This window comes from Phyllobates terribilis, unplaced genomic scaffold (genome assembly GCF_046119375.1).
Source record: "Phyllobates terribilis strain yellow unplaced genomic scaffold, ASM4611937v1 Scaffold_7__3_contigs__length_470593459, whole genome shotgun sequence".
In the NCBI taxonomy this organism is placed as follows: Eukaryota; Metazoa; Chordata; class Amphibia; order Anura; family Dendrobatidae; genus Phyllobates; species Phyllobates terribilis.
Window position 1 is genome coordinate 147,937,610 of NW_027362767.1, and position 13,017 is coordinate 147,950,626.

Here is a 13,017-nt window from a genome sequence, read left to right on the forward strand (position 1 = left end):
GTACATACATTACATTACTGATCCTGTACTGATCCCAGGTTACATCCTGTATTATACTCCAGAGCTGCACTCACTATTCTGCTGGTGCAGTCACTGTGTACATACATTACATTACTGATCCTGTACTGATCCCAGGTTACATCCTGTATTATACCCCAGAGCTGCATTCACTATTCTGCTGGTGCAGTCACTGTACATACATTACATTACTGATCCTGAGTTACATCCTGTATTATACCCCAGAGCTGCACTCACTATTCTGCTGGTGCAGTCACTGTGTACATACATTACATTACTGATCCTCAGTTACATCCTGTATTATACTCCAGAGCTGCACTCACTATTCTGCTGGTGCAGTCACTGTGTACATACATTACATTACTGATCCTGAGTTACATCCTGTATTATACTCCAGAGCTGCGCTCACTATTCTGCTGGTGCAGTAACTGTGTACATACATTACATTACTGATCCTCAGTTACATCCTGTATTATACTCCAGAGCTGCACTCACTATTCTGCTGGTGCAGTCACTGTGTACATACATTACATTACTGATCCTGTACTGATCCCAGGTTACATCCTGTATTATACTCCAGAGCTGCGCTCACTATTCTGCTGGTGCAGTCACTGTGTACATACATTACATTACTGATCCTGAGTTACATCCTGTATTATACTCCAGAGCTGCACTCACTATTCTGCTGGTGCAGTCACTGTGTACATACATTACATTACTGATCCTCAGTTACATCCTGTATTATACTCCAGAGCTGCACTCACTATTCTGCTGGTGCAGTCACTGTGTACATACATTACATTACTGATCCTGCACTGATCCTGAGTTACATCCTGTATTATACTCCAGAGCTGCACTCACTATTCTGCTGGTGCAGTCACTGTGTACATACATTACATTACTGATCCTGAGTTACATCCTGTATTATATTCCAGAGCTGCACTCACTATTCTGCTGGTGCAGTCACTGTGTACATACATTACATTACTGATCCTGTACTGATCCCAGGTTACATCCTGTATTATACTCCAGAGCTGCACTCACTATTCTGCTGGTGCAGTCACTGTGTACATACATTACATTACTGATCCTGCACTGATCCTGAGTTACATCCTGTATTATACTCCAGAGCTGCACTCACTATTCTACTGGTGCAGCCACTGTGTACATACATTACTTACTGATCCTGAGTTACATCCTGTATTATACTCCAGAGCTGCGCTCACTATTCTGCTGGTGCAGTCACTGTGTACATACATTACATTACTGATCCTGTACTGATCCTGAGTTATATCCTGTATTATACTCCAGAGCTGCACTCACTATTCTGCTGGTGCAGTCACTGTGTACATACATTACATTACTGATCCTGTACTGATCCCAGGTTACATCCTGTATTATACTCCAGAGCTGCACTCACTATTCTGCTGGTGCAGTCACTGTGTACATACATTACATTACTGATCCTGTACTGATCCTGAGTTACATCCTGTATTATACTCCAGAGCTGCACTCACTATTCTGCAGGTGCAGTCACTGTGTACATACATTACATTACTGATCCTGTACTGATCCAGAGTTACATCCTGTATTATACCCCAGAGCTGCACTCACTATTCTGCTGGTGCAGTCACTGTGTACATACATTACATTACTGATCCTGAGTTACATCCTGTATTATACTCCAGAGCTGCACTCACTATTCTGCTCGCGCAGTCACTGTGCACATACATTACATTACTGATCCTGTACTGATCCTGAGTTACATCCTGTATTATACTCCAGAGCTGCACTCACTATTCTGCTGGTGCAGTCACTGTGTACATACATTACATTACTGATCCTGAGTTACATCCTGTATTATACTCCAGAGCTGAACTCACTATTCTGGTGGTGCAGTCACTGTGTACATGCAATACATTACTGATCTTGTACTGATCCTGAGTTATATCTTGTATTATACTTCAGAGCTGCACTCACTATTCTGCTCGTGCAGGCACTGTGTACATACATTACATTACTGGGCCTGAGTTACATCCTGTATAATACCCCAGAGCTGCACTCACTATTCAGCTGGAGCAGTCACTATGTACATACATTACATTACTGATCCTGTATTGATCCTGAGTTATATCTTGTATTATACTTCAGAGCTGCACTCACTATTCTGCTCGTGCAGTCACTGTGTACATACATTACATTACTGAGTCTGAGTTACATCCTGTATGATACTCCAGAGCTGCACTCACTATTCTGCTGGTGCAGTCACTGTGTGCATACATTACATTACTGATCCTGAGTTACATCCTGTATTATACTCCAGAGCTGCGCTCACTATTCTGCTGGTGCAGTCACAGTGTACATACATTACATTACTGATCCTGTACTGATCCTGAGTTATATCCTGTATTATACTCCAGAGCTGCACTCACTATTCTGCTGGTGCAGTCACTGTGTACATACATTACATTACTGATCCTGTACTGATCCTGAGTTATATCTTGTATTATACTTCAGAGCTGCACTCACTATTCTGCTCGTGCAGTCACTGTGTACATACATTACATTACTGATCCTGAGTTACATCATGTATTATACTCCAGAGCTGCACTCACTATTCTGCAGGTGCAGTCACTGTGTACATACATTACATTACTGATCCTGAGTTACATCCTGTATTATACTCCAGAGCTGCGGTCACTATTCTGCTGGTGCAGTCACAGTGTACATACATTACATTACTGATCCTGAGTTACATCCTGTATTATACTCCAGAGCTGCACTCACTATTCTGCTGGTGCAGTCACTGAGTACATTCATTACATTACTGATCCTGAGTTACATCCTGTATTATACTCCAGAGCTGCACTCACTATTCTGCTGGTGCAGTCACTGTGTACATACATTACATTACTGATCCTGAGTTACATCCTGTATTATACTCCAGAGCTGAACTCACTATTCTGCTGGTGCAGTCACTGTGTACATGCAATACATTACTGATCTTGTACTGATCCTGAGTTATATCTTGTATTATACTTCAGAGCTGCACTCACTATTCTGCTCGTGCAGTCACTGTGTACACACATTACATTACTGAGCCTGAGTTACATCCTGTATTATACCCCAAAGCTGCACTCACTATTCTGCTGGTGCAGTCACTGTGTACATACATTACATTACTGATCCTGAGTTACATCCTGTATTATACCCCAGAGCTGCACTCACTATTCTGCTGGTGCAGTCACTGTGTACATACATTACATTACTGATCCTGAGTTACATCCTGTATTATACTCCAGAACTGCACTCACTATTCTGCTGGTGCAGTCACTGTGTACATACATTACATTACTGATCCTGTACTGATCCTGAGTTATATCTTGTATTATACTTCGGAGCTGCACTCACTATTCTGCTCGTGCAGTCACTGTGTACATACATTACATGACTGATCCTGAGTTATATAATGTATTATACTCCAGAGCTGGACTCACTATTCTGCTGGTGCAGTCACTGTGCACATACATTACATTACTGATCCTGCACTGATCCTGAGTTACATCCTGTATTATACTCCAGAGCTGCACTCACTATTCTGCTGGTGGAGTCACTGTGTGCATACATTACATTACTGATCCTGAGTTACATCCTGTATTATACTCCAGAGCTGCACTCACTATTCTGCTGGTGCAGTCACTGTGTACATACATTACATTACTGATCCTGTACTGATCCTGAGTTATTTCTTGTATTATACTTCAGAGCTGCACTCACTATTCTGCTCGTGCAGTCACTGTGTACATACATTACATTACTGATCCTGAGTTACATCATGTATTATACTCCAGAGCTGCACTCACTATTCTGCTGGTGCAGTCACTGTGTACATACATTACATTACTGATCCTGAGTTACATCCTGTATTATACTCCAGAGCTGCACTCACTATTCTGCTGGTGCAGTCACAGTGTACATTCATTACATTACTGATCCTGAGTTACATCCTGTATTATACTCCAGAGTTGCACTCACTATTCTGCTGTGCAGTCACTGTGTACATACATTACATTACTGATCCTGAGTTACATCATGTATTATACTCCAGAGCTGCGCTCACTATTCTGCTTGTGCAGTCACAGTCTACATAAATTACATTACTGATCCTGAGTTACATCCTGTATTATACTCCAGAGCTGCACTCACTATTCTGCTGGTGCAGTCACTGTGTACATACATTACATTACTGATCCTGTACTGATCCTGAGTTATATCTTGTATTATACTTCAGAGCTGCACTCACTATTCTGCTCGTGCAGTCACTGTGTACATACATTACATTACTGATCCTATACTGATCCTGAGTTATATCTTGTATTATACTCCAGAGCTGCACTCACTATTCTGCTGGTGCAGTCACTGTGTACATACATTACATTACTGATCCCAGGTTACATCCTGTATTATACCCCAGAGCTGCACTCACTATTCTGCTGGTGCAGTCACTGTGTACATACATTACATTACTGGTCCTGTACTGATCCCAGGTTACATCCTGTATTATACTCCAGAGCTGCACTCACTATTCTGCTGGTGCAGTCACTGTGTACATACATTACATTACTGATCCTGTACTGATCCCAGGTTACATCCTGTATTATACCCCAGAGCTGCACTCACTATTCTTCTGGTGCAGTCACTGTGTACATACATTACATTACTGATCCTGAGTTACATCCTGTATTATACTCCAGAGCTGCACTCACTATTCTGCTGGTGCAGTCACTGTGTACATACATTACATTACTGATCCTGAGTTACATCCTGTATTATACTCCAGAGCTGCACTCACTATTCTGCTGGTGCAGTCACTGTGTACATACATTACATTACTGATCCTGAGTTACATCCTGTATTATACCCCAGAGCTGCACTCACTATTCTGCTGGTGCAGTCACTGTGTACATACATTACATTACTGATCCTGAGTTACATCCTGTATTATACTCCAGAGCTGCACTCACTATTCTGCTGGTGGAGTCACTGTGTACATACATTACATTACTGATCCTGTACTGATCCCAGGTTACATCCTGTATTATACTCCAGAGCTGCACTCACTATTCTGCTGGTGCAGTCACTGTGTACATACATTACATTACTGATCCTGTACTGATCCCAGGTTACATCCTGTATTATACCCCAGAGCTGCATTCACTATTCTGCTGGTGCAGTCACTGTACATACATTACATTACTGATCCTGAGTTACATCCTGTATTATACCCCAGAGCTGCACTCACTATTCTGCTGGTGCAGTCACTGTGTACATACATTACATTACTGATTCTCAGTTACATCCTGTATTATACTCCAGAGCTGCACTCACTATTCTGCTGGTGCAGTCACTGTGTACATACATTACATTACTGATCCTGAGTTACATCCTGTATTATACTCCAGAGCTGCGCTCACTCTTCTGCTGGTGCAGTAACTGTGTACATACATTACATTACTGATCCTCAGTTACATCCTGTATTATACTCCAGAGCTGCACTCACTATTCTGCTGGTGCAGTCACTGTGTACATACATTACATTACTGATCCTGAGTTACATCCTGTATTATACTCCAGAGCTGCACTCACTATTCTGCTGGTGCAGTCACTGTGTACATACATTACATTACTGATCCTGTACTGATCCCAGGTTACATCCTGTATTATACTCCAGAGCTGCGCTCACTATTCTGCTGGTGCAGTCACTGTGTACATACATTACATTACTGATCCTGAGTTACATCCTGTATTATACTCCAGAGCTGCACTCACTATTCTGCTGGTGCAGTCACTGTGTACATACATTACATTACTGATCCTCAGTTACATCCTGTATTATACTCCAGAGCTGCACTCACTATTCTGCTGGTGCAGTCACTGTGTACATACATTACATTACTGATCCTGCACTGATCCTGAGTAACATCCTGTATTATACTCCAGAGCTGCACTCACTATTCTGCTGGTGCAGTCACTGTGTACATACATTACATTACTGATCCTGAGTTACATCCTGTATTATACTCCAGAGCTGCACTCACTATTCTGCTGGTGCAGCCACTGTGTACATACATTACATTACTGATCCTGAGTTACGTCCTGTATTATACTCCAGAGCTGCGCTCACTATTCTGCTGGTGCAGTCACTGTGTACATACATTACATTACTGATCCTGTACTGATCCTGAGTTATATCCTGTATTATACTCCAGAGCTGCACTCACTATTCTGCTGGTGCAGTCACTGTGTACATACATTACATTACTGATCCTGTACTGATCCCAGGTTACATCCTGTATTATACCCCAGAGCTGCACTCACTATTCTGCTGGTGCAGTCACTGTGTACATACATTACATTACTGATCCTGAGTTACATCCTGTATTATACCCCAGAGCTGCACTCACTATTCTGCTGGTGCAGTCACTGTGTACATACATTACATTACTGATCCTGAGTTACATCATGTATTATACTCCAGAGCTGCACTCACTATTCTGCTGGTGCAGTCACTGTGTACATACATTACATTACTGATCCTGAGTTACATCATGTATTATACTCCACAGCTGCACTCACTATTCTGCTGGTGCAGTCACTGTGTACATACATTACATTACTGATCCTGAGTTACATCATGTATTATACTCCAGAGCTGCACTCACTATTCTGCTGGTGCAGTCACTGTGTACATACATTACATTACTGATCCTGTACTGATCCCAGGTTACATCCTGTATTATACCCCAGAGCTGCATTCACTATTCTGCTGGTGCAGTCACTGTACATACATTACATTACTGATCCTGAGTTACATCCTGTATTATACCCCAGAGCTGCACTCACTATTCTGCTGGTGCAGTCACTGTGTACATACATTACATTACTGATCCTCAGTTACATCCTGTATTATACTCCAGAGCTGCACTCACTATTCTGCTGGTGCAGTCACTGTGTACATACATTACATTACTGATCCTGAGTTACATCCTGTATTATACTCCAGAGCTGCGCTCACTATTCTGCTGGTGCAGTAACTGTGTACATACATTACATTACTGATCCTCAGTTACATCCTGTATTATACTCCAGAGCTGCACTCACTATTCTGCTGGTGCAGTCACTGTGTACATACATTACATTACTGATCCTGAGTTACATCCTGTATTATACTCCAGAGCTGCACTCACTATTCTGCTGGTGCAGTCACTGTGTACATACATTACATTACTGATCCTGTACTGATCCCAGGTTACATCCTGTATTATACTCCAGAGCTGCGCTCACTATTCTGCTGGTGCAGTCACTGTGTACATACATTACATTACTGATCCTGAGTTACATCCTGTATTATACTCCAGAGCTGCACTCACTATTCTGCTGGTGCAGTCACTGTGTACATACATTACATTACTGATCCTCAGTTACATCCTGTATTATACTCCAGAGCTGCACTCACTATTCTGCTGGTGCAGTCACTGTGTACATACATTACATTACTGATCCTGCACTGATCCTGAGTAACATCCTGTATTATACTCCAGAGCTGCACTCACTATTCTGCTGGTGCAGTCACTGTGTACATACATTACATTACTGATCCTGAGTTACATCCTGTATTATACTCCAGAGCTGCACTCACTATTCTGCTGGTGCAGCCACTGTGTACATACATTACGTTACTGATCCTGAGTTACGTCCTGTATTATACTCCAGAGCTGCGCTCACTATTCTGCTGGTGCAGTCACTGTGTACATACATTACATTACTGATCCTGTACTGATCCTGAGTTATATCCTGTATTATACTCCAGAGCTGCACTCACTATTCTGCTGGTGCAGTCACTGTGTACATACATTACATTACTGATCCTGTACTGATCCCAGGTTACATCCTGTATTATACCCCAGAGCTGCACTCACTATTCTGCTGGTGCAGTCACTGTGTACATACATTACATTACTGATCCTGAGTTACATCCTGTATTATACCCCAGAGCTGCACTCACTATTCTGCTGGTGCAGTCACTGTGTACATACATTACATTACTGATCCTGAGTTACATCATGTATTATACTCCAGAGCTGCACTCACTATTCTGCTGGTGCAGTCACTGTGTACATACATTACATTACTGATCCTGAGTTACATCATGTATTATACTCCACAGCTGCACTCACTATTCTGCTGGTGCAGTCACTGTGTACATACATTACATTACTGATCCTGAGTTACATCATGTATTATACTCCAGAGCTGCACTCACTATTCTGCTGGTGCAGTCACTGTGTACATACATTACATTACTGATCCTGTACTGATCCCAGGTTACATCCTGTATTATACCCCAGAGCTGCATTCACTATTCTGCTGGTGCAGTCACTGTACATACATTACATTACTGATCCTGAGTTACATCCTGTATTATACCCCAGAGCTGCACTCACTATTCTGCTGGTGCAGTCACTGTGTACATACATTACATTACTGATCCTCAGTTACATCCTGTATTATACTCCAGAGCTGCACTCACTATTCTGCTGGTGCAGTCACTGTGTACATACATTACATTACTGATCCTGAGTTACATCCTGTATTATACTCCAGAGCTGCGCTCACTATTCTGCTGGTGCAGTAACTGTGTACAAACATTACATTACTGATCCTCAGTTACATCCTGTATTATACTCCAGAGCTGCACTCACTATTCTGCTGGTGCAGTCACTGTGTACATACATTACATTACTGATCCTGAGTTACATCCTGTATTATACTCCAGAGCTGCACTCACTATTCTGCTGGTGCAGTCACTGTGTACATACATTACATTACTGATCCTGTACTGATCCCAGGTTACATCCTGTATTATACTCCAGAGCTGCGCTCACTATTCTGCTGGTGCAGTCACTGTGTACATACATTACATTACTGATCCTGAGTTACATCCTGTATTATACTCCAGAGCTGCACTCACTATTCTGCTGGTGCAGTCACTGTGTACATACATTACATTACTGATCCTCAGTTACATCCTGTATTATACTCCAGAGCTGCACTCACTATTCTGCTGGTGCAGTCACTGTGTACATACATTACATTACTGATCCTGCACTGATCCTGAGTAACATCCTGTATTATACTCCAGAGCTGCACTCACTATTCTGCTGGTGCAGTCACTGTGTACATACATTACATTACTGATCCTGAGTTACATCCTGTATTATACTCCAGAGCTGCACTCACTATTCTGCTGGTGCAGCCACTGTGTACATACATTACGTTACTGATCCTGAGTTACGTCCTGTATTATACTCCAGAGCTGCGCTCACTATTCTGCTGGTGCAGTCACTGTGTACATACATTACATTACTGATCCTGTACTGATCCTGAGTTATATCCTGTATTATACTCCAGAGCTGCACTCACTATTCTGCTGGTGCAGTCACTGTGTACATACATTACATTACTGATCCTGTACTGATCCCAGGTTACATCCTGTATTATACTCCAGAGCTGCACTCACTATTCTGCTGGTGCAGTCACTGTGTACATACATTACATTACTGATCCTGAGTTACATCCTGTATTATACTCCAGAGCTGCACTCACTATTCTGCTGGTGCAGTCACTGTGTACATACATTACATTACTGATCTTGAGTTACATCCTGTATTATACCCCAGAGCTGCACTCACTATTCTGCTGGTGCAGTCACTGTGTACATACATTACATTACTGATCCTGTACTGATCCCAGGTTACATCCTGTATTATACTCCAGAGCTGCACTCACTATTCTGCTGGTGCAGTCACTGTGTACATACATTACATTACTGATCCTGAGTTACATCCTGTATTATACCCCAGAGCTGCACTCACTATTCTGCTGGTGCAGTCACTGTGTACATACATTACATTACTGATCCTCAGTTACATCCTGTATTATACTCCAGAGCTGCACTCACTATTCTGCTGGTGCAGTCACTGTGTACATACATTACATTACTGATCCTGTACTGATCCCAGGTTACATCCTGTATTATACTCCAGAGCTGCACTCACTATTCTGCTGGTGCAGTCACTGTGTACATACATTACATTACTGATCCTGAGTTACATCCTGTATTATACTCCAGAGCTGCACTCACTATTCTGCTGGTGCAGTCACTGTGTACATACATTACATTACTGATCCTGTACTGATCCCAGGTTACATCCTGTATTATACTCCAGAGCTTATTCATCTGGATTCCTGCTTGCTCTGGGCTCAGGAGTCCAGTGGGCGGTCCTTTCCATTATTTACAGGACTCCTAAGCCCAGAGCAAGCAGAAATTTAGATGAATAAAAGTACAAGTTATACTGAATCTTTCCCTGCAAACCTATATATCAATTTACTCAGCTCGTTCTCCTCTATAACATGCTTCTGGCACATCAGACACCATGATATATAACAATTAAAGGTAACATCCCTCCTCACCTAGGCTTCTTAAAATGGCCTCCTGCTGCACCAGTGAGCTGATGACCTGCTGGTTCTTAGCCATAGTATGTGTCATCTAATAGAATTAAAACGAAAACGGGTCAGTACTTGAGATGCCATGTTCTCCATAATCAGATGTCATCTCATTTTCAGACAAATCAAAGTAGGATAGATAGGAGAACAGGTAAATGTTTATGTATAGTTATTCATGAACAAGCAATTGGGTCCTGCAGATTGGGTTGGCTGATGGCTAATGAAGCGCTAAATGCCCAACTACTGATGTAGCAAAAAACTTGATTTGTAATTAAAACATACCGCTATGCTTTTGTGCCTCATGGAAGTGTGACCGCTATGCTTGTGTGCCTCATGGAAGTGTGACCGCTGTGCTTGTTTGCCTCATGGAAGTGTGACTGCTGTGCTTGTGTGCCTCATGGAAGTGTGACTGCTGTGCTTGTGTGCCTCATGGAAGTGTGACTGCTGTGCTTGTGTCTTCCTGGAAGTGTGACTGTTGTGCTTGTGTGCCTCATGGAAGTGTGACTGCTGTGCTTGTGTCTTCCTGGAAGTGTGACTGTTGTGCTTGTGTGCCTCATGGAAGCGTGACTGCTGTGCTTGTGTCTTCCTGGAAGTGTGACTGCTGTGCTTGTGTGCCTCATGGAAGTGTGACTGCTGTGCTTGTGTGCCTCATGGAAGTGTGACTGCTGTGCTTGTGTCTTCCTGGAAGTGTGACTGTTGTGCTTGTGTGCCTCATGGAAGTGTGACTGCTGTGCTTGTGTCTTCCTGGAAGTGTGACTGTTGTGCTTGTGTGCCTCATGGAAGTGTGACTGCTGTGCTTGTGTCTTCCTGGAAGTGTGACTGTTATGCTTGTGTGCCTCATGGAAGTGTGACTGCTGTGCTTGTGTCTTCCTGGAAGTGTGACCGCTGCACTTGTGTGCCACATAGAAGTGTGACTGTTGTGCTTGTGTGCCTCACGGAATTGTGACCGCTGTGCTTGTGTGCCTCATGGAAGTGTGACCGCTGTGCTCATGTGCCTCATGGAAGTGTGACCGCTATGCTTGTGTGCCTCATGGAAGTGTGACCACTATGCTTGTGTGCCTCATGGAAGTGTGACTGCTGTGCTTGTGTGCCTCATGGAAGTGTGACCGCTATGCTTGTGTGCCTCATGGAAGTGTGACCGCTGTGCTTGTGTGCCTCATGGAAGTGTGACCACTGTGCTTGTGTGCCTCATGGAAGTGTGACCGCTGTGCTCATGTGCCTCATGGAAGTGTGACCGCTATGCTTGTGTGCCTCATGGAAGTGTGACCGCTATGCTTGTGTGCCTCATGGAAGTGTGACCGCTGTGCTTGTGTGCCTCATGGAAGTGTGACCGCTGTGCTTGTGTGCCTCATGGAAGTGTGACCGCTATGCTTGTGTGCCTCATGGAAGTGTGACCGCTATGCTTGTGTGCCTCATGGAAGTGTGACCGCTGTGCTTGTGTGCCTCATGGAAGTGTGACCGCTGTGCTTGTGTGCCTCATGGAAGTGTGACCGCTATGCTTGTGTGCCTCATGGAAGTGTGACCGCTATGCTTGTGTGCCTCATGGAAGTGTGACCGCTGTGCTTGTGTGCCTCATGGAAGTGTGACCGCTGTGCTTGTGTGCCTCATGGAAGTGTGACCGCTATGCTTGTGTGCCTCATGGAAGTGTGACCGCTATGCTTGTGTGCCTCATGGAAGTGTGACCGCTATGCTTGTGTGCCTCATGGAAGTGTGACCGCTATGCTTGTGTGCCTCATGGAAGTGTGACCGCTATGCTTGTGTGCCTCATGGAAGTGTGACCGCTGTGCTTGTGTGCCTCATGGAAGTGTGACCGCTATGCTTGTGTGCCTCATGGAAGTGTGACCGCTATGCTTGTGTGCCTCATGGAAGTGTGACCGCTGTGCTTGTGTGCCTCATGGAAGTGTGACCGCTGTGCTTGTGTGCCTCATGGAAGTGTGACCGCTATGCTTGTGTGCCTCATGGAAGTGTGACCGCTATGCTTGTGTGCCTCATGGAAGTGTGACCGCTATGCTTGTGTGCCTCATGGAAGTGTGACCGCTATGCTTGTGTGCCTCATGGAAGTGTGACCGCTGTGCTTGTGTGCCTCATGGAAGTGTGACCGCTATGCTTGTGTGCCTCATGGAAGTGTGACCGCTGTGCTTGTGTGCCTCATGGAAGTGTGACCGCTGTGCTTGTGTGCCCAATATATGGGTGATGTGAAAAAGGAAAGAAGGAGGCAAGCAACAGGAGAGGCCATTTGGCACCACTATTTTTGTTGTTTTTCTGATGTGGAACAAACTATGGTCTAGAATGAATGGGATTTAAAAGGGAACAAAAACCATAATACAAGCATCCACAAAACTTCCCTGGAAAATAGAAAAACAGAACAGGTGAGATTTTTCTTTTTCCTACCCAGAACAGTGGAGACGCCAATGGCCTTGTCCCTTCAATAAA

At 43.7% G+C, this 13,017-nt stretch overlaps 1 protein-coding gene across 1 annotated transcript in view; it reads right to left on the reverse strand.

Annotated features, from left to right (window-relative positions):
• The window catches only part of MTMR11 (myotubularin related protein 11), a 96,431-nt gene that overhangs the window by 67,888 nt on the left and 15,526 nt on the right, over positions 1–13,017 (reverse strand). Inside the window, exon 6 of the mRNA XM_073639419.1 lies at positions 10,552–10,627. Within this exon, the coding sequence (XP_073495520.1) occupies positions 10,552–10,627 (76 nt within the window). The remainder of the gene's footprint in view (positions 1–10,551; positions 10,628–13,017) is intronic.